This window comes from Vulpes vulpes, chromosome 14 (genome assembly GCF_048418805.1).
Source record: "Vulpes vulpes isolate BD-2025 chromosome 14, VulVul3, whole genome shotgun sequence".
NCBI classification, from domain to species: Eukaryota; Metazoa; Chordata; class Mammalia; order Carnivora; family Canidae; genus Vulpes; species Vulpes vulpes.
Window position 1 is genome coordinate 3,780,404 of NC_132793.1, and position 19,618 is coordinate 3,800,021.

General features: G+C 47.2%; 1 protein-coding gene across 13 annotated transcripts in view; it reads right to left on the reverse strand.

Annotated features, from left to right (window-relative positions):
- The window catches only part of ZNF831 (zinc finger protein 831), a 108,598-nt gene that overhangs the window by 57,771 nt on the left and 31,209 nt on the right, over positions 1-19,618 (reverse strand). For 10 of the 13 annotated variants that reach the window (XM_072735508.1, XM_072735503.1, XM_072735501.1 and 7 more), the window contains 2 exons: positions 8,565-12,275; positions 7,355-7,491 (listed from right to left, as the gene is read on the reverse strand). In XM_072735508.1, the coding sequence (XP_072591609.1) occupies positions 7,355-7,491; positions 8,565-12,239 (3,812 nt within the window). In that variant the 5' untranslated portion in view covers positions 12,240-12,275. Of the gene's footprint in view, positions 1-7,354; positions 7,492-8,564; positions 12,276-12,518; positions 12,723-19,618 lie in introns of all 13 variants that reach the window. The other 3 variants (XM_072735499.1, XM_072735506.1, XM_072735500.1) reach the window with 1 other exon arrangement.

The following is a 19,618-nucleotide window of genomic DNA, read 5'->3' on the forward strand; positions in this document are numbered from 1 at the left end:
TCTCTCTCTCTCTCTAAATGAAGTCTTTAAAAATATATAAATAAAATAACCTGTTAAGAGAGTTTAAAAAAAACAAAAAACAAAACAAGGTACAGACAAGTTACAACCAGAATGTAGAAGAAATTCTCAAAATTCCGTAAGAAAACAATCCATTTTTATAATGGCCAAAAGATTCGAAAAGATACTTCACCAAAGAAGACACATGAAAGGCATATAAGCACACGAAGAGATACTCCATATCATTAGTTATGAGGGAAATGCAAATTCTAGCTTTTGGGATACCACTACACACCTATTAGAATGTCAAAAGTAAAAAGAGTGGCCACACTAGCTTGCCTTGCTGGCAAGGCTGTGGAGAAGCTGGGGCTCTCACACAGCGCTAGAGAACTGTGAAATAATACAGCCGCTTTGGGAAACAGTCTGGCATCCACCACACGATCCAGACATTGGACTCTTATTAACTCAAGAGAATTTGAAGTATATATCCATACATTTCAGAGTCTGTTCCTTTGTCTCTTCTCTGTTCATTGCAGGTGGGAGATAGGTGAAATAGGTGAAGGGAGGGAAGAGCACACTTATAGTGACCAACATTCAGAAATGTACAGAATTGTTGAATCACTGTATCATACACCTGAAACTAACATAACATTGTACATACATCATACCTGAACAACAAAAATAACCAACTCAAAACTGTAGAAAATAAAGTATATGTCTGCAAAGACTTGTGTATGGGTATTTATAGTAGTTTTTATTTGTAATAGCCCCAAACTGGAACAAACCATTAATGTCTACCAGGTGCCTAGATGGCTCAGTTAGTTAAGCATCTGACTCATGATTTTGGCTCAAGATCATGATCTCTGGGTGATAAGATCGAGCCTGGTATTGGGCTCTGTGCTCAGTGGGAAGCCTGTTTCTCTCTCTCCCTGTGACCCTCCCCTTGCTCACATGCACTCTCTCTAAAATAAATCTCTTTTTTAAAAAAAGGAATTAAAAAAAAGGAATGAATTATTGACACATGCAACATGGATGAACCTCAAAATAATCAGGCTGAGCGAAAAAGACATAGACCTCGTATCCTGAAAAAGAGCATATATTGTGATTCCATTTCTATAAAATTCTTGAAAAAAGGACTGCTGTATAGTTACAGAAAGCACACCAGTGACTACCTGGGGATGGCAGGAGAGAGGACATATGGAAATTTGAGGGATTTTTGATAATTATTGTGATCATGCTTTTGGTTTCAAAGGTGTGTACATATCATATGTCAAAACTTAAATTGCACACTTTAAATATATAAAACATTACAATTCAATACACCTTAATAGAACTTTAAAAATAGTAACTCAGGGGGTTGATAAAATTAGTAAAATTTTAAACAGCGGTCTGAAAAAAATATCCAGATTTTAGCACAGAAAGACGAAGTTATGGAAAACAGAGGTTAAGACACATATAAGAGAAGATCTAAGATACTTATTTCAGTGTTCCAGAGAGAGAAGACAGAGAATGGGATAGAGACAATGTTTGAAGAATGATGGTTCAGAATTTTCTAGGTACACATCAATCCACAAATCATAAAAGCCCATGGATTCCTAATGGAATAAATAACAGTGACATACACTTGCATACATCAAAATAAAACTATGGAACACCAAAGATTAAAAGAAGATCTTAAAAGTAGCCAGAGATAAGAGACCTTCAAAAGAGATGAGCACACTAATAGCTGACTTTTCCGCCACAAAAAAAAAAAAAAAAAAAAAAAAAAAAAAGAAGCCAAATGACAGTGCAGTAATAGCTTTGATGTGTGGAGAGAAAGTAACTGTCAGCCTAAGGTTGTATACCCAGCAAAAACATTTTTCAACACTAAGGAAGAAATACATATATTTTCAGACTAATGAGAACATAATTTTTCTTCTTTTAGAGAAGTTCTAAAAAATATGCTTCAGACAGAAGAAAACAATCCCAGAAGTAAGGCCTGATATGCAAGTAAGAATGAAGAGATAAGATATATGCAATTATATGGGTAAAAGATATAGAAATGGGCTCAAAAAAGACAAGAGAATAGACTTTAGAAAATATTTACAGTATGTATAATGGCAAAGTACAAAAAAAAATAATGGCAAAGTACATACACAAACCTAGAATACATACCAAATCCTACATATTCTGGGAGAGCACAGCATATAAATCTCCTAATAACAAACATTAGTAGGAATATGGGAGCAGGGCAAACTTTCACTCATAGCTGGAGGAAATATAGTGACACACCTCGTCCAGAAAGCAATTCAGAAATAATATGTAAAGTTGAAAATGTGATTACCTGATAACCCAGCAATTCCAGTTTCAGGTATATTTCTGAGAAAAACCTCTTGCATTGTGCCTAGGGAGGCATGTATGTATATGCATTCATTCACTGCAAAGTTAGCAAAAAAAAAAAAAAATCGGAGACAATTTAAGTGCTCATAAATAGGGGAATGGACAATAAAATGTGTTATATGCATGGGAAGGAGCACTCTACAGTACTTACAATGAATGAATTTGACCAACATGGCTAGATATTCAAAAACATGATACTGCGTTTAAAAAATCAACTGAAGAATGACTAATTCAGTATGATATTTATACATGTTTTAAAGACCCAAACAATTGTATTTATTATTAGCATATTCACTGATGCAAAGTATGAAAACACATATTGAAACAATCAGTGCCAAATACATAAAACTACATAATATTTATGTATATATACACAGAATATATGTGTATAATATAAATACACACTATATAATGTAATATTTTATTTCATTTTTTTAAAGGCTCAGAAACTATGACAAAATGTTAATATTTGCTAATTCTGGATCATTACCCAGGAGTCTGTTACATATTTTCTGAACTTTCCTGCATTTTTAAATGATTTTCAAAACAAGAGGAAAAGAGAATAGAATCTCCGCTACACGGGTTTCACCATGTGCTGGGAGCTAAGGCCTACAGAGAATCTCTGCTATAGTATTTCACTTTCTGGTGGATGTGAAGACAACTGAGAAAACAGGCCTCTTTCTCAAGGAAATGACATGTGAGTGGATAAATGAGAGAACACACATACGCACACGAGTGCATAGACAGATACATAAATTGATGCATACGTGCACATATACATCATACACATGTGGATGGAAAGGCAGTGTGGAATAATGCCCCCGCCCTCAGAGATGCCCATGTCCTAATCCCCAGGGCTGTGACTATGTGACTTCCCCTGCAAAAGGGATTTCATGAATGTGATTAAGGGCATAGACCCCAAGGTGACAAGAGTATCCTGGATTATCCAGGTAAACTCAATCTAACCACATGAGTCCTTAAAAATGAAAGAAGAGGCTAGGTCTGAAAAGTGAGACTGAACAAGAAGGAACAGAGACATGAAGTGTGCAAGGGACCCAGCCCACCTCTGCTGGGTTGGGATATGGAAGAGGGGCCACTGGCCAAGGAGCAAAATTCTGCCAATCACCCAAATGAGCAGGAAACTGATTCTTCACTGGAGCCTCCAGAAGGAACACAGCCCTGCTACACCTTGATTTTGTCAGGTGGGACCCGTACTGAATTCTGATCTACATACAGAACTATAAAATAATAAACTGGTGTTGTTCAAAACAAAATTTACACTAAGCTGGTAATTTGTTAGAACAGCAACAGAAAACTAGATCAATAGATTAAGTAGGTAGATAGATGGACAGATGAATGACAGATGATAGACCCTTCATCAAAAGTTTTCCTGTTTGGTTTTCTGAAAAGTAAATATACATTAAACAAATCCTATGTTATTATAACTTCTGTTTTAAGTTGTCCATAAGTTACTGTGTGAGAAATGGATAGATTTCAATATACTAAAAAGAAAAAGTAAGCTCTGTGCTTGGCCTCCTAGACAGTGAACTTGATGCCCCTTTAGGTGAGGTACTACCTTTCAGAATTTTCCCAACACTGGCACTTAGACTGGGCACTGAACCCCTGTTTCTGAAGATGGACCAAATATGAAAGAGAAAGGGAGAGGACACTTCTCCAAGAAGCTCTATCATCTAACTATGCTGTCCATCACCAGAAAATGAGACCTTGTGTGAGTCAAACAAACTGGTCATCTCCTTTATCAAATTTCTGCAGGCCAAATACTATCAAATCAGTGGCTTAGTAAGAAATTTGCCTTTAAAGGGAACTCTTTTCTTAAAAGCCCAGCATCATATTCCCTTCTGAACACCTCCCCAAAGATGTGTGTCCTTCATTAAAAGGGCAAGTCTTATTAGCAACCACTCATCATGGGTGGTATGATGGAAGACACTAGGTCAGAAAACTCAGAATGAAGCTCCAATTCCATTAGCCCTGGGTGAACCAGGGAAAGCCATTTCTGGCACACATACCCTTTCACCATTGTTGGTGTTGAAAAAGTAAGCTACCACGGATTCCATGCCTCAAAAAAACAAATTCTGCCAAAAAGCTGTGAAGGTAATAAAACCACATAGTGGAAGGGAAATGATGGGAGGGAGAACATTGAGGTACAGAGGTCAGGGAGGTCCCACCACAATAGTGACACCTAAGACAAGGGGGAGCCAGCTGCATGAGGAGCCAGAGGTGAGCAGTGCAGGAGGTGGTAGAGGGATCTGCAAGTGCCAAGGTCCGAAGCTTTGGGAAGCTGAAATTAACTCAAAGGACAGTCACAAGCCAATAAAGGCACAACTGACGGCTGAATCATGGTCATCCAATAAATGCTCAATGAATATAAAAATTTCAATGGCCTCATCCTCATTTCACCCAGTCGGGGGGGCTCTAGGATTCAGACCCCTCCTTGTTTTACACTGGCACCAATGCCCCCTCCTTATCTTCCCACTCACAGGCTCTTACTGACAAGCTCACCGATGGGGGAAGCAGTCTTTTGGCTCCCACAAGGCCAGAGTTAAGACCAAGATTTGCAAACTGAAATGTAACACAACAGGGAGAGGTGGGGATTGAGGCAAGCTGCAGAGCCCAGGCACTGCCCACAGGGGTGGCCACTGCTCAGCTGCTGCCATGCAAGAAGGCAAGCCCACCCTCTCCCCACAGCTTCAAAATAAGCTAGAAATTCAGATTTTTTTTTCGATTTTATTTATTTATTCATGAGAGGCACAGAGGGAGAAGCAGGCTCCATGCAGGGAGCCTGATGTGGGACTCGATCCAGGGACTCCCAGGATCATGCCCTGGGCCAAAGGCAGCACTAAACAGCTGAGCCACCCTAGGATCCCCTAGAAATTCAGATTTTTATGTGAAATCTCCTGGTATTTATTTGGCTACTAAGAGTCAAAAATTTTAAATACAGTCAGGTCTAATGAGATCCTCACCCAAGCTATGTTTGGCCCAGGAGGTGTTGCACACCTCTCCAGGCCTCCCAGAGCATCAGCCTGGTACCACCAGGCTACTTCAGGAAAGCTTCCCCTCCACATGTACACAGTGATTATCTGTTGTATTAGTTAAGCTGAAGTCTTGGAAAGGTGGGAGCAGCCAATGAGGCACACACACTTGTCCCTTACCCCACATCTCCTGGGACCATGACTGAGGCCCAGAAACAGGCTTGGCAGCTGTCACTCCATGTCAGCCCAGTGCAGGAATACTGATGGAGGACAAGGCTGCAGACTAATGTCCATATGCTCCTAGAATCTATGAGCAACTACTTACTCTTTTTCTTTAAAGATTTTATTTATTTATTCATGAGAGACACAGAGAAACAGGCAGAGACACAGGCAGAGGGAGAAGCAGGCTCCCTACAGGGAGCCCGATGTGGGACTTGATCCCAGGACCCTGGGATTATGACCTGAGCCAAAGGCAGATGTTCAACCACTGAGCCACCCAGGTGCCCCAGCTACTTACTCTTTGGTGTGGCTCACATGCAAACTTTCCCTGGGGGCACTATCCCTCCCGAACTCTGCATGGCTCAGGGGTTTGGGGTAGGGCTGGATGCCCCTGACTCATAGGCAGTGACCCTTTTTTTGTTCATCTATGAACAGCCGGGCTTCCTTTGGAAAGGATGAAATGTGGTTTGGGGCAGCACAAAGAATAGCTCCTCCAAGAGTGCTCCTGGGGCTAGCACCCCAAGCATCATCTGGGAACCTGTTAGAAATGCAGACTTTCAGGCCCTACCCCAGACCTGAGAAATGTGTCTCAGCATCACGAGGAAAGCCAGAAAACTCCAGGTGACTTTCATGCTCATTGCAGGCTGGAGAGCACAGGGCAAGCTGCTCTTTGGGACATGGGCATGATTACTGATTCAAATCTGGGTCCTTGGAGAGGCCAATCTGCGTCTCCGGGGGGGAGGGGGGCATCACTGTAGAGTGCCTGGCACATAGCAAGTCCTTGGTGATGCCAGCTCTGGACATGTGATCCCGGCAGACAACTGAAACAGAGGTAGGAACCTCGTCTCAAAGCCTGTCCAGAGGGAACATCATCTCTAGCCACAGAGGTTCTCAGCAGCTATGGGGAAGAATTAGGAATTTTCACTGCCTCTTGAAGAATATCTCAGCCTTGGGTCAAATACTGATAACTGGGGGAGAAGGAAGGGGAGGGTAAGGGGCCAAGACGTGGAGGGGGAATTTGGGAAATCATCAGGCCTCCGGGTTCAGAGTGCAAATTCGAGAATGGGAGATAGGGGGGTGGGAACCATATGAAGTCACCCTGAGCAGACAGGAGGCCATGGGAAAACCAGATCCAAGAGCCTCTGGGGCAGCACAGAGGGGCTTGGGCCTGGTGAAAGAGTGGCCTTTCCCCTCATCCCCAACGGCTAGAAGGTTCTGAAAAAGGGGCAAGACTATCAATGATGAAAAAGTGGTATTAGTAAAATCTATGCATCCCGTCTGTCGTCAAGAGATGCTGTGCATGCAAATATCACAGAGAAAAGTCTGGAAGGAAACACCCTGTGTGCTAGTGGTATTACTAGCAGCGGCAGTACCAGGATGCTTTACCATCTCCTCCTGTATTTCCTAACTTTTCTGCAAAGGATATGCACCGCTTGCATAAACAAAAAAGCAATAAAAGCTGTAAATAATTAACACGCTCTCTCCTCAGGACTTAAACGGGTGGATGTGTTTTCAACTCAGTTATTTCAAATATTTACTGGACTCCTGGCCTTGGAGAGGTGCCCCCGAAAAGCACACAGTTGGGGAAACTGCGCAGTTGCACCGATGGGGAACAAACCGATTCCTTTACCCACAAACCTCCAGACTCTCACCCTATACAGATGCCTCTGGAACCCCTGAGAAGGTTTTCCTGGGGGTTAGCAAATCACCCCTTGCAGTTTCTGACACTGGACACATGTGAGACAGACAGAGGTGGCCACATACCCTACCTTCTGGAGCGGATACTCAGCTTCTGTTTCCCGCTCCCCCGAAACATCTTTGCCTTCCTCCACGGCAGTCCTTTCTTCCATTCGGGCTCAGATACCCGCTCCTGGGACACCATCCCTGAGGCCACTGGGCAGGAGAGCTGAAAATACCAGGCATGTTGGCATCATAAAGCTCAAAGCCCTATGGTGTTAAACTGGAGGCCCAGGGACCACCACAGCCAGGTCTCCCCCACCGCCCCAACTCCCCCTCTCCAGGAACCTCCATACCCAGTACCTAACTGCCTTTGGAAGGAAGGAGGGTCAAACTGGGTCTCAGATCCCCTGTCTAGGACTTAGCATATTCTTTATTAATCATCACTCTCGGGACAAAGAACAGCCTACAAGGCTCTAGAATCCAGGCCCTACCGCTGTTGCGTACGATTATGTCAGACAAGAGGATCTGGGACCCTCTTCAGCTGCCCTGGCCCAAGACATCCCAGAGTAGGACATAATCCAGACGCATGGACTCGCTCTCCAGATGGGACCACAAACTTACCACTTAGTCACCAAGTAAGAGCTCCAGAGCATCTGGCCTTTTCCATTTTAGCCACTGCTCCCAGGAAACGTGGACGAAAGTTGCATTTGATCATAGTAATAGTTTCCTGAGTCCCTGGTATAAAAACTCATGCTCTCTTTTTTTAGTTTTAAGTAATCTCTACATCCAATGTCAGGCTCAAACTCACAACTCTGAGATCAAGGATCACATGCTCTACCATCTGACCCAGCCAGGTGCCCTAACAACTCTCACAAACATTTAAGAGATGGTGTTTCACCTGGAGTTTCTCTCTCAGTGACAATTTCTGGTTTACGATCTTATGTCACCCACAGAGCTCTCCTGGGCAGTACTTCATTTCACTTTTTGCTGCTACTGCCAGGAAGCTCAGAGTTAAATTTAGTATCTAGTGATGAGAAGCATCTCATCTAGGATCTTGAGTACAAAAATTCCTTCCTTTGAAATGTATTTTTTCATGATTTAGTTTTATGTACACTTTTGGCCTTTATCTTATCCTGCCACGTATCGAAGCCACACCTCCCTTGGGAGCAGGCTGAGAAGACATTATCACAAACAGCAGGCGTTTCAGGGGTGCCTTCAAGCCCCCTCTCCATCATTAGGAATCCTGCCTGCCAAGCACACTCCCCCAGCCCCGGGGCCCCAGGCAAAGGAGGATGTTACCTTTGATGTCTGGACCTGCCCTCCTTCTCCCAGGCCTGTCCTCGTCTGTCCTCCCACCATTGCCCTGCTCACGGGCTGGGCATCTGGACCCTTGTCCTGGGGGCTGCCACCAAGGAAGTGCAGTGCCAAGTACACAGAAGCGGCCTTTTCCTTCTGCTCTCTGGGCAGAGGCAGGCTTCGGCTCAAGCAACACCACGTGAGTCGGGGCTCAGCCCTCAATGATGGGAAAGGGCTGTGGGCCCTGAAGCTCCACCCGGTGTCTGAGTGGGTACACGAGGCCAGCTCTGGCCAGCTGGGAGGAGTGGGGGCCGAGAGGAAGGAGTGGCAGGAATTGAGCCCAGCCAGAGGCCCTGATGGAGGGTCTTCCGGGACATTCTCAGGAGATCCCCCCAAGTCCCTGCTGAGTGCACAGGGACTCAGGACACCCCCAGACAGCCTGGCCCCCACCGCAGTCCTGCCCATGCAGGGGTGTCGGGTGTCAGGGGTCCCACTCTTCCGGGTAGCACACGTTGGGGTGGGCAGGAAGGAGGTTTTCTCCCTAGGGGCTCCGGTAGATGAGCCAGGGGACTGTCCTGCTGTTGGAGTGCCAGTGTCCATGTCTCCTTTCTCCTTTCCCTGCACACCCTTATTCCTGCCCCATGGCCTGGACCAGCTGGGGTCCTCCTCAAAGCTTTGTGCCCCACCAAGGACCAAGCCCGAGGCTGGGCAGGGAGGCAGGAAGGTCCCCAGCCCTGACCCAACAAAGGATGTCTGTTCTTCGGGCCACCTTCTCCTACAGAGAGGGTCCTGGACTTGTCCTGGCCCCAGGGCCACAGAAGCTGGTGGGTGGGTCTCTCCCTGAGGCAACCTGAGGAGGTACTTGGGGGGGAAGAGGGTATCTACCAGGGCAGTGAGGGCACCAGACGCCCGAGACTGAGCAGCCAGGTGGGATGGTGCTGCAGGATGTGGCAAGATCTCTTCCCTCAGCCCCACCTGCCTCGGGGCCACAGAAGGAGCAGCAGAAGCACCGCAAACCTCCAAGGGCTTGCACGGCTGCCCAGCTCTGCCCCTCGCCACACTATCAGTGCTCTCACGTAGCCCCCCTGGCTTATCCCCAGAGTCACTGTCCTGGTTCTGAGATGGCAGAGAGGTGGCCTGCAAAGGGCCACCTGGGGCCTCCGTTTCTGTTCCTGGAGGCTCTGATTGCTCCTGGCAGCTCAGCTTCTCCACTTTCAGCTTCTTCCTCTCTGAGGGGAGCTTGTTTTCTGAGGCCTGGGGCTCCCCAGAGCTACCGCTGGGCCGCCTTAGCACAGTGTGGGTCCATGGACAGGTTTCCTTTCCCCCACCATCACAGGTGCCTCCTTCCAGCTCAGGGTCTGGCAAAACTGGTGTGGGAGCCTCTAGGTCACCTCCCTTGAGGGGACCAGGTGCTGGGGGCAGCTGACACCCCAGCCCCAGCCTTTCATCTGGAGAAAGCAAAGGGCTTTTGCTGCCCAAACAGGGGGGTTCTCTGCAGTTGAAGGTGGGGGGTGAGGTGGCCCTGTTCACCCCAGGCTGGTCACTGACTCCTGCTCTGGTGACCATCTCCCTCTGCTTGGGGGGCTCTATCACCAAGAAGCCCTCTGGGGCCAGTGAACTTCTGCAAGGTCCTGGTTTGGCCCCCACAGGTGCATCCCCATGGACAGGGTACCTCCTGTCCTGGGATGAGACTATGCCCTCATTCCCTGGTAGCTCTTCCTGGAGAGGAAAGTCCAGCTCTGTCCTACTACCCACTGTCACCTCCTTCGCCTTCTTGCCTCCGTGGCAGCTAGTTTTCATTTTCTGGTAGATTCTCCTGAATGTCTCATTCCCATACACCTGCCACTTATCCTGGGAGAACATCTTCAGCTTCCTCTGGCTGCATTTCTTATTGGCTGCTCTGCCCTTGCTGGCTGCCCCCTCCCCAGCAGCAGCTTTGTTTCCATCTGGGTCTTCTGCAGGGGCCAGGCTGTCTCCAGTGGGGGGAAAGAGAAGGTCCTCCACAGCAGCCTGTCTGACCAAGGCCCGAGGGGGACCGCTGAGGACATCCACCAGTCGGGTGGGGGCAGGCTTGGGGCTCAGAGGTTTCTGCCTCCTGAGGCAGGCGTCCCTGGGGTCCAACAGTTCCTGCCAGGTCCTGGTGCCCTCAACAAAGGGCAGTGAGTTGCTCCTGGTGACAGGCACGCACGCCACAGTAGTGGAGAGCTGAGTGGGGACGGAGTGAAAGAAGAGCGGCCTTGCCCTGTCCGGAGGGATAAAAGTGGACCGGGCCGAGCTGACAGTGGCAGGCCTCCTCCGGCTAGGCTGCAGCGCCCGAATGTCAAAGTGGAAGGAGTCCTTATAGGTGTAGGGCATGGGCAGGTCGATGCTACCTTGCTTGCACAGGACCGTCTTGCGGGGTCGCACATTGTCCAGCTGGGAATCGTCCACCACAGCCTGGTTGTGGGAGATGAGCCAGGCGATACGCTCCTCCAACTGCTTCTTCTCCAACTGCAGGCCGGGTCCCCCGGGCCCCAGGGCCACCTCCCCCTCGGACACGGTGTTGTGCTCCAGAGGGCTGCCAGGGGCCGGCGGCTGCTCTGCGCTGTCCGAGCGGGACAGGTAGCCTGAGTCAGTGCTCTCACACTTCCGCAGCCGACCCTCCGAGGCTTTGGCGTCCCAGGGCTTCTCTGAGGACATCGCCATCTGCTGCTGTTGCAGGGAGCACAGTCGGCTGGCAGTCGGGGATGTCTGCTCTGGTGGCTTAAACCTTGGCTGGCAGCCAGCCAGGGCAAGCCCAGGGGAGGCTGGATGGGCAGCAGCATCCATGGGGGTCTCTCTGTCAGCAAATGTGGACCCTGGACAGGGAACAGCTTCCAACTTCAGACCCAAGGTCTTGGTAACAGAAGGTAGACGCATGGCAGACACTGAGCACTGCCCAGCACCTTGGGCGCCTGGACAAAGGGGTCTCTCTGGTCGGGCCCCACCACCCACCCTCTGGCTGCAGCTGTCCCCCATGCCATCTGCTCTGGAGCTCTCTCCAGCCTTCTCCCCCTCCTCCAGGAGGCTGCCCCCACCTCCATCGGACTCTGAGGACAGCCGAGAGTGGTTGAGGTGGGTCTGGGTGCGTCTGTGCTTATACAGGTTGCTCTGGGTCTTAAAGGCAATGCCGCAGGTGGCACACGGGAAGGGCCTCTCACCAGTGTGGGACCGGATATGCTTCTCCAAAACACTGGGCTTCAGGCAATCCCGGCCACAGTGTGGGCAAAGGTACTTGCCGGCATTCCGTACCTTGCCAGGGCTACCCAGCGTGGGCCCCACGCCTGGTGACAGGACAGGCAGAGTGCCCACGATGTTCACGGTGAGCGCCGGGGCTGCTGGCTTCCCCACCTGAGTAGGGCCTGGTCCTTCAGGCCGCAGCAGGGGGCTGAGAATAAAGGGTACACTGCCACCGTCCAGGCTGCGTGTCACTAGAGGGGCACGTGGCTGGAGGCCCCCTGGAGGCACTGTGTGGTACAATGGAATGGGCAGGGCCTTCAGGAACACCGTAGGGGCCAGACCCTGCTCCGGTGGCAGAATGACAGGACCCAGGGTCAGGTGAGGTGAGACCTGCCCACCTGGGGCTCCTGGCTGTCCAGGAGCAGGAGCTGGCTGGTCCCTGGCAGGCGAGGCATGGCGAGTGAGTTCTGGCACCTCCATTCTGTATCATCTGGGTGGCCCAGGATGCCTGGCAACCTGTAGGCAACAACCAAACTTTACCATGGGTACCTCTCTTTTCTCATCATGCAATAAATTCTTCCCTGCCCCCACCTGGCATTTCATCATCCCACTGAAGCCTGGTAACAATCCCCTGAGAGAAGTACTGCTACCCCACACTACGAAAGGGAAGACAGAGGCTCAGAGAGAAGTACTTGACATGCAGCTAATACATGGCAAAGCAGGATCTGGACACAAGGCTGTCTGAATACTGCCTCTTACTTCACATGCCCTAAGGGAACTCTTGACTCTTGCCCTCTACACAGGTCCATGGTAGGCTTGTTGTCACTGTCAATCCCCAACACGCAGCACAGTGTAGAGGGGACACTCAGGAAATGTGCTGACTTCATGAAAAAGAAAAGTCGTGTAGCTCAGCAAGGTCCTCAAAGTCCATACTGGTTCCATGCTGGGACTTGGTTCTCAGATCTGTAAAATGGGCAGAGAAACAGCACCTCCCTAGGCTCTCTTCACTCTGGAGTTCTTAGTCTCTGCTGTTGGATGAGGACAATGAGGAAGAAAATGGAACTGAAGGGAAGCCTAACAGATTTAGCAAATGAAAATAGAAGACTCCTAGCTAAATGAATTTCAGATAAACAATGCATAGTTCTTTAGTGTAAGTATATCCCAATCTTGCATGGGTCATGCTTATACTAAAAATTATGCATTATTTACCTGAAATCCAAATGTAATGGCAGCCTGTATTTTATCTGGTTACCCACCAGGATAAGGAGCACTTCCTCAACCCCAGGACTAGGCTTGGGTTTCTGCTCAGAGGTGGGGCTTCCAAAACCCCTCCAGATCCAACTGGGGCACAATTAGCTCCCTCTCAGCCAGAGGGCTGGGAAAATATCTGGCAAGACAGCAAGAGAGATCCAGCCAGGTTCTACAAACTATGGGAGGGAAAGCCAGAAACAATGGGAAGAGGAAGGACAGGCCCATGGCTACATGAATGGGGGTCTCCAGATGCTTTTTGCTCAGACACCCATGCCCTAGGAGCTTCATAAGCACATTTCGATCACCCCCCCCCCAACTCATCTCCTTAAGAGAAACAAAAGATATATTCCAGACTTTTGCATCAAACTGGGTAAGGAAGAAGTAGTGGCATGCAGGAACTGGTTCATACTGGTTCATACCAGCTCACACTAGCTCATAAGAGCTGATTTTCAGGAATTTTGCAAGCCAGTTGTTAAATATGGCCATAATTAAGAGTTAGATTATATAAACTTATAAAAAAAACAAAGGTATATGACTGGATATTCACATGCAAAAGAATGAAGTTGAAGTTGAACTCCCTATCTCACTTCATGTACAAAAGTTAGTTCAAAATTGATCAAAGACCTAACTAAATGCAAGAGGTAAAACTACAAAACTCTGAAAAGAAAACATAGGAGTAAATCTTCATGACCTTGGATTTGGCAACGAGTTCTTAGATTTAGAATCAAAAGCATAAGCCATTTTTAAAAAACCTTTTAAAATCATGTTTTATAGGGATCCCTGGGTGGCGCAGCGGTTTGGCGCTTGCCTTTGGCCCAGGGCGTGATCCTGGAGACCCTGGATCGAGTCCCACATCGGGCTCCCGGTGCCTGGAGCCTGCTTATGTCTCTGCCTTGTCTCTGCCTCTCTCTCTCTCTCTGACTATCATAAATAAATAATAATTTAAAAAAATCATGTTTTATATAATTTTATAGTAAACTTTTAAAATTTAACTTTATACCAACTTTTTAAATTTTTTTTTTACCAAAATTAAACTTTTGTGCATCAAAGGACTGGTGAAAAGACAACTCACAGGATTAGAGAAAGTATTTGCAAATCATCTATCTGGTATGTCCAGAATACCTAAAGAATTTTCACAACAACAAAAAGGCAATTACTCACTAAAGAATGAGCAAAGAACTTGAATACACATTTCTCCAAGGAAGATATAAAGAGCCAAAAACACATGCAAAGATGCTCAATACAATCAGTCACTAGAAATATGTAAAGCAAAAACACAATGAGATACGATTTCACACGAACTAGCATGTCTACAGCAATAACAACAAGCTGGAAATGACAAGCGTTGCTGAGGATGTAAGGAAATCAGAACATGTTGAGTGCCACTTCTGGGAATGTAGATGGTGAACAACATTTTGGAGGCTCCTCAAAGAGTGACACATAGGGATCCCTGGGTGGCACAGCGGTTTAGCGCCTGCCTTTGGCCCAGGGTGCGATCCTGGAGCCCCGGGATCGAATCCCACGTCGGGCTCCCGGTGCATGGAGCCTGCTTCTCCCTCTGCCTATGTCTCTGCCTCTCTCTCTCTCTCTGTGTGTGACTATCAAAAAAAAAAAATTAAAAAAAAAAGTGACACATAGAACTATCATATGACCCAGTAATTCAACTTCTCAGTACACACCCCAAAGAACTGAAAATAAGGGTTCAAATAAAAACTTGTACATGAATGCTTCTTATAGCAGCACAATTCAACACAGCCAAAAAGTGAAAACAACCCAAGTTTCTACTGACAGATGAATGGATAAACAAGATGCATGCAATGGTGTATTTTTCAGCCATAATGAGAACGAAGTGCTGACACATGCTACCACAGGGATGAACCTTGAACATATGATGCTGAGTGAAAGAAGCCAGACCCAAGAGGTCACATATTGTAGCATTCCATTTATATGAAGAATCTAGACTAGGTAAATTCATAGGCAGAGAAAGCAGACTACAATGGTTGCCAGGGATGGACAGGTATATGCGTGGATAACCGTCTGGGTGCAAGGCTTCCTATTGCAGTGATGACAATGTTCTGGCAGTGGTATGACATTATGAATGTACTTGAATGCTGCCGAAATGTCCACTTTAAAATAGTTAAAATGGTAAGTTTAATGTTACATGATTTTACCTCAATTAAAAAAAAAGGTACTAAATACTTAAAGCTCATCACTTGCTAATTATATTTTATTATATCTTACCATTATCAGTGCTCTGGGGTTAGTTATGTTGACTGCATTGGCTTCATGGAAATGCCATGTAATGGTGCGGCACTCCATGTCACTGTATCTTCCCAACTTCAGGTTCTGTGATGTCATGTTCATAGCCTGGGACTGGCTGTGGTGGGGGTATTCACACCACAGAAGTTGGCAAATGCTACAAGCCAGTCTTCCTTTTTTTAAGATTTTATTTATTTACTCAACAGAGAGAGAGAATGTAAGTTAAAGCAGCAGGCAGAGGAAGAAGGAGAAGGAGAAACAGGTTCTCCACTGATCCCAGGACCCTGGGATCATGACCTGAGCCAAAAGCAGAAAGCAGACACTTCACCGAGTGAACCACCCAAGGGCCCCAAGCCAGTCTTTTTTTAATCCTGAAACCAACTCTTCCATCCTCCGTTCCACATAGACCTAAAGTTATGGCTCTCACGCCACCATGCCACTCGCCTCAAAACATTTGACATGTTATCATTTTCTGAAGGAAGATTTAAAGACAAAAATCTTTAGAGATCATTAGAGGGTACTGGTATTCCTCAGTGTTGATGTTGAGGGAAGACAATGGCTCACCTCAAGATGCTGTGTCCTTTCTACTAGCTTCCCAGGGGAACCATCAGACTGAGTTCCTGTCCCTGCTTCCTTGGCTTCCTGGCAGGTATCCCTGAGACCCAGATCCCTCAGTTCTGAGAACAGGTCACTCTGCCAGAGCCAAGGGAGGATCATCTGAAATAGTCTATGAGAACACTGAGTGCAGCACCAGGCAGGGAGTAAGTATTCCACTTATCCGGGTTTCTACAGATAAGCCTTGATATTGTGCACTATTAACCAGTGAGTCCTCCCCACCCTTTCTTCCCTCCTACCCCACCTCTTCCCCCATCAGCATCAGTCAGCAGGCCCCAGTCACTGCTTCTGAAAAGAAATGCTATCTCATGTGAGGTTCCTCAAAAAAAAGATGTCAGTCAGCAGGCCCCAGTCACTGCTTCTGAAAAGAAATGCTATCTCATGTGAGGTTCCTCAAAAAAAAGATGTCATCACGAGGAATCTGTTTGGGAGGTAATCCCAGGGAACACTCGTAGGGGAGAGAGAAAGATGAGATGAGGGAAGCTATAAAATGTGTGTCATGGGGCAGGTGAGCTTGATACCAAGGAGGAATGATGAGAGATCAAATATAACACACATCAGGGGCACCTGGGAGGCACAGCAGTTGAGTGTCTGCCTTTGGCTCAGGTCATGATCCCCGGGTCCTGAGATCGAGTCCTACATCAGGCTCCCTGAACAGAGAGCCTGCTTCTCCCTCTGCCTGTGTCTCTGCCTCTCTCTGTGTGTCTCTCGTGAACAAATAAAATATAAACACACACTCACACACACACACACAGCGAGAGAGCTGTCATACACCTGAGGTCCTCCTGACAGCAGTGAGGTGCTGGCTATGCAGATGGCCAAGTGCACACACTGGGCAGGTCTGGGGGCCCTAGAAAGCTGTCAGGCCCACAGTGCTACCCAAAGCTGGCTCCAACAAGTGCAGGAGGAGATGGGTAGGCAGGGCTCTCCCTGGAGTTGCTATGATACAAACAGAATAAAGTCTTCTGGATTCCAGAGCCTAAAGCCTAAGGAGGAAATCCATTTCCCAATCCTCTTTTATGATGGCCCCTGAATTGGGAGGAGGTGGGAGGAAGAAGTAGTGAAAGGAAAAAAAGCCTTCCAAAGTTGGCTTCAGGAAGAGCTGAATAGGGGGGTGACCTGAACCCCACTTCCTGGGGCAATCAGGTGAGGGCCCAGGACAGAGCAAAAACAGCCCATGATGCATGTCCAGGCAAGCAAGATGGAGGAAGCCTACATGGTTCCCACACTGCAGAGTGAATACCTGAGCCCCACAGAGGGGCCCCAGAGCAACCAGGAAAACTTAACTTGGGTCCTGGGGGTCCCTGAGGGCTGAGCACCATGTGCCTCCTGAAATCAGCCCATCCTTGGGGGAAGGAGAAAAGAAGTCCAGACTGCCGCGGACAAGTGTAGGGCTTCAAAATAGAAATTCCAGAAAAAGAGAGTTACGTTTCTGACACACGTGCCACAATGATTATTTTGCTCTCTCTGCAGCCTGTTCTGTGATCACAGCAAAATTGACGCCTTTTAGGAGCAGCTGATCCCTGCCGGCAAGATAATGAGCCAACTGACACCTTCCTCCAGGGAGATGGCACATTTCTCAGAGAAACCTCAAAGGGCCACTACTAATTTTTCTTACTTTGAATCAAGGCAGTAGCAGGTCGTATTATCCCCGCTGGGCTAATGGGGAAACTGAGGCACAAGGTTGAGAAAGCAGGCATGTCAGGGGAGGCTCTGGGAAGACCACCTGATTGGCAAGCCTCATTGCCAAGTGCTCACCTCCTTGCCATTCTGAGGGTTTGCTATGCGGAGAGCTTAAAGGACCCCTCGCCTCCTCCATCTTGCCACATATGCTGCCCCCACCTCCTCAGAGCCCCCCAGGCTAGTAATACTCTTAGGTACGAGTGTGCAGCTTACAGGAAAGTGAACAGGGAGGCGGGAGAAAGTTGCAGGAAGAAAGTGATTATTTCCAAAGCCTCCCTTTTAAAAAACAACCCATAAAGGGGCCTGGGCAAAGAAAGAGCATGGAAATGCCACAGATAGGTTCTAAAAATGAATGTTTGGGGCCCTGAAAGAGAAGGCTGTGGAGATATGTACCCAACATGTTAAACACATTGAACTTTTCAGGAACAATCTAGTGCTGAATCCACTGTTTCAGCTAAAAGTTTCCCAAACAACAGTCTGTCACCTGCTGTGCCGTGGGGACCTCTCAGAGCCCTACTTCCTCTTTGGCCCTCCAGCAAACTGGGGTTTGCTGGAATATGGTTACTTCATTCTTTTCAAGTTTTTCTTCTTTTTTAAGTTTGTTTATTTTTTTTTTTATTTTTTTTTTTAATTTTTTATTTATTTATGATAGTCACAGAGAGAGAGAGAGAGGCAGAGACACAGGCGGAGGGAGAAGCAGGCTCCATGCACCGGGAGCCTGATGTGGGATTCGATCCCGGGTCTCCAGGATCACGCCCTGGGCCAAAGGCAGGCGCCAAACTGCTGCGCCACCCAGGGATCCCAAGTTTGTTTATTTATTTGAGTAATCTCTACACCCAGCATAGAGCTTAAACTCACAACCCAGAGATTAAGAGTTGCATGCTCTTCCAGCTGAGCCAGCCAGGAGCCCTGGAACATAGTAACTTTAAAAGAGAGCTGGGTGTACAATAATGTGAATGTACTCAGTGCCACTATATTGCACACTTAAGAGTGGTTGAAAGGATATATTGTATGTTATGTGTATCTTACAACTTTTAAAATGTAAAAACTAATAATAATAATAACAACAGCATAGGGGATGGCTAAATCATTACCCAATAAGCCAAAACCTTACATTCAAACAAAAACCTACCCATGGATGTCTATAGCAGCCTTCATCATAATGGCTAAAACTTGGAAGCAACCAAAATGTCCTTCAGTAGGCAAATGGATAAACTGTGGTCCATCCAGACAATGGAGTATCATCCAGCACTAAAACAAAATGAGCTATCATGCCATGAAAAAACATGGAGGAACCTTCAACATATAGTACTAAGTGGAAGAAGCAAGCCAGAAAAGGCTACATCCTATATGATTCCAACTATCTGACTTTCTGGAAAAGGCAAAACTATGGAGATAGTTTAAAAATCAGTAGTTGGGACTCCCAGGTGGCTCAGTAGTTGAGTGTCTGCCTTTGGCTCAGGTCATGATGCCAGGATCCTGGGATCAAGTCCCGCATCAGGCTCCCCATATGGCCGCAGCAAGTTCCTCTCACTATAGGATCCTCATTTGTAAAATGGGGATAAACAAGGAGGGTAAAAGAGATACTACCAACAGGCTCTTATCATAAGCGCAAAAGGGGAACAATCCACTACAGTCATTGATGTTTCTCTCTTGTTTCCTTTTCCAAGTTCATCAGTTTCCCTTTGGTCAGCCTGAGTCATCTATCAGCCTAAAGAGATGAGAATTTTTACAGGTTTGCAGTGGCATCACTGAGCCTTATTTAGCCTTATTTAGAGCTGTGTCTGCCCCGTGGCAGATTTAGTGACCCATCCAGTGACTGCCCACCCTGTCCCCCAAGAAAGAAGTCAACCATAAGCAGGGACCAATGAAAGCGAGGACACCCCCTAGCTCCTGTGTCCCTACACTGTCAGGTATGAGGAGCAGGTGAGACTCATGTCCACAGAACTCCAGGGTAAAGAGACTCCTCACTTGACACAGACCACACTGTGCTGCTCCAGTCTTTCATCTCTCAGAAACCCCAAATTTTATACAGCAGAGCCACAACATGT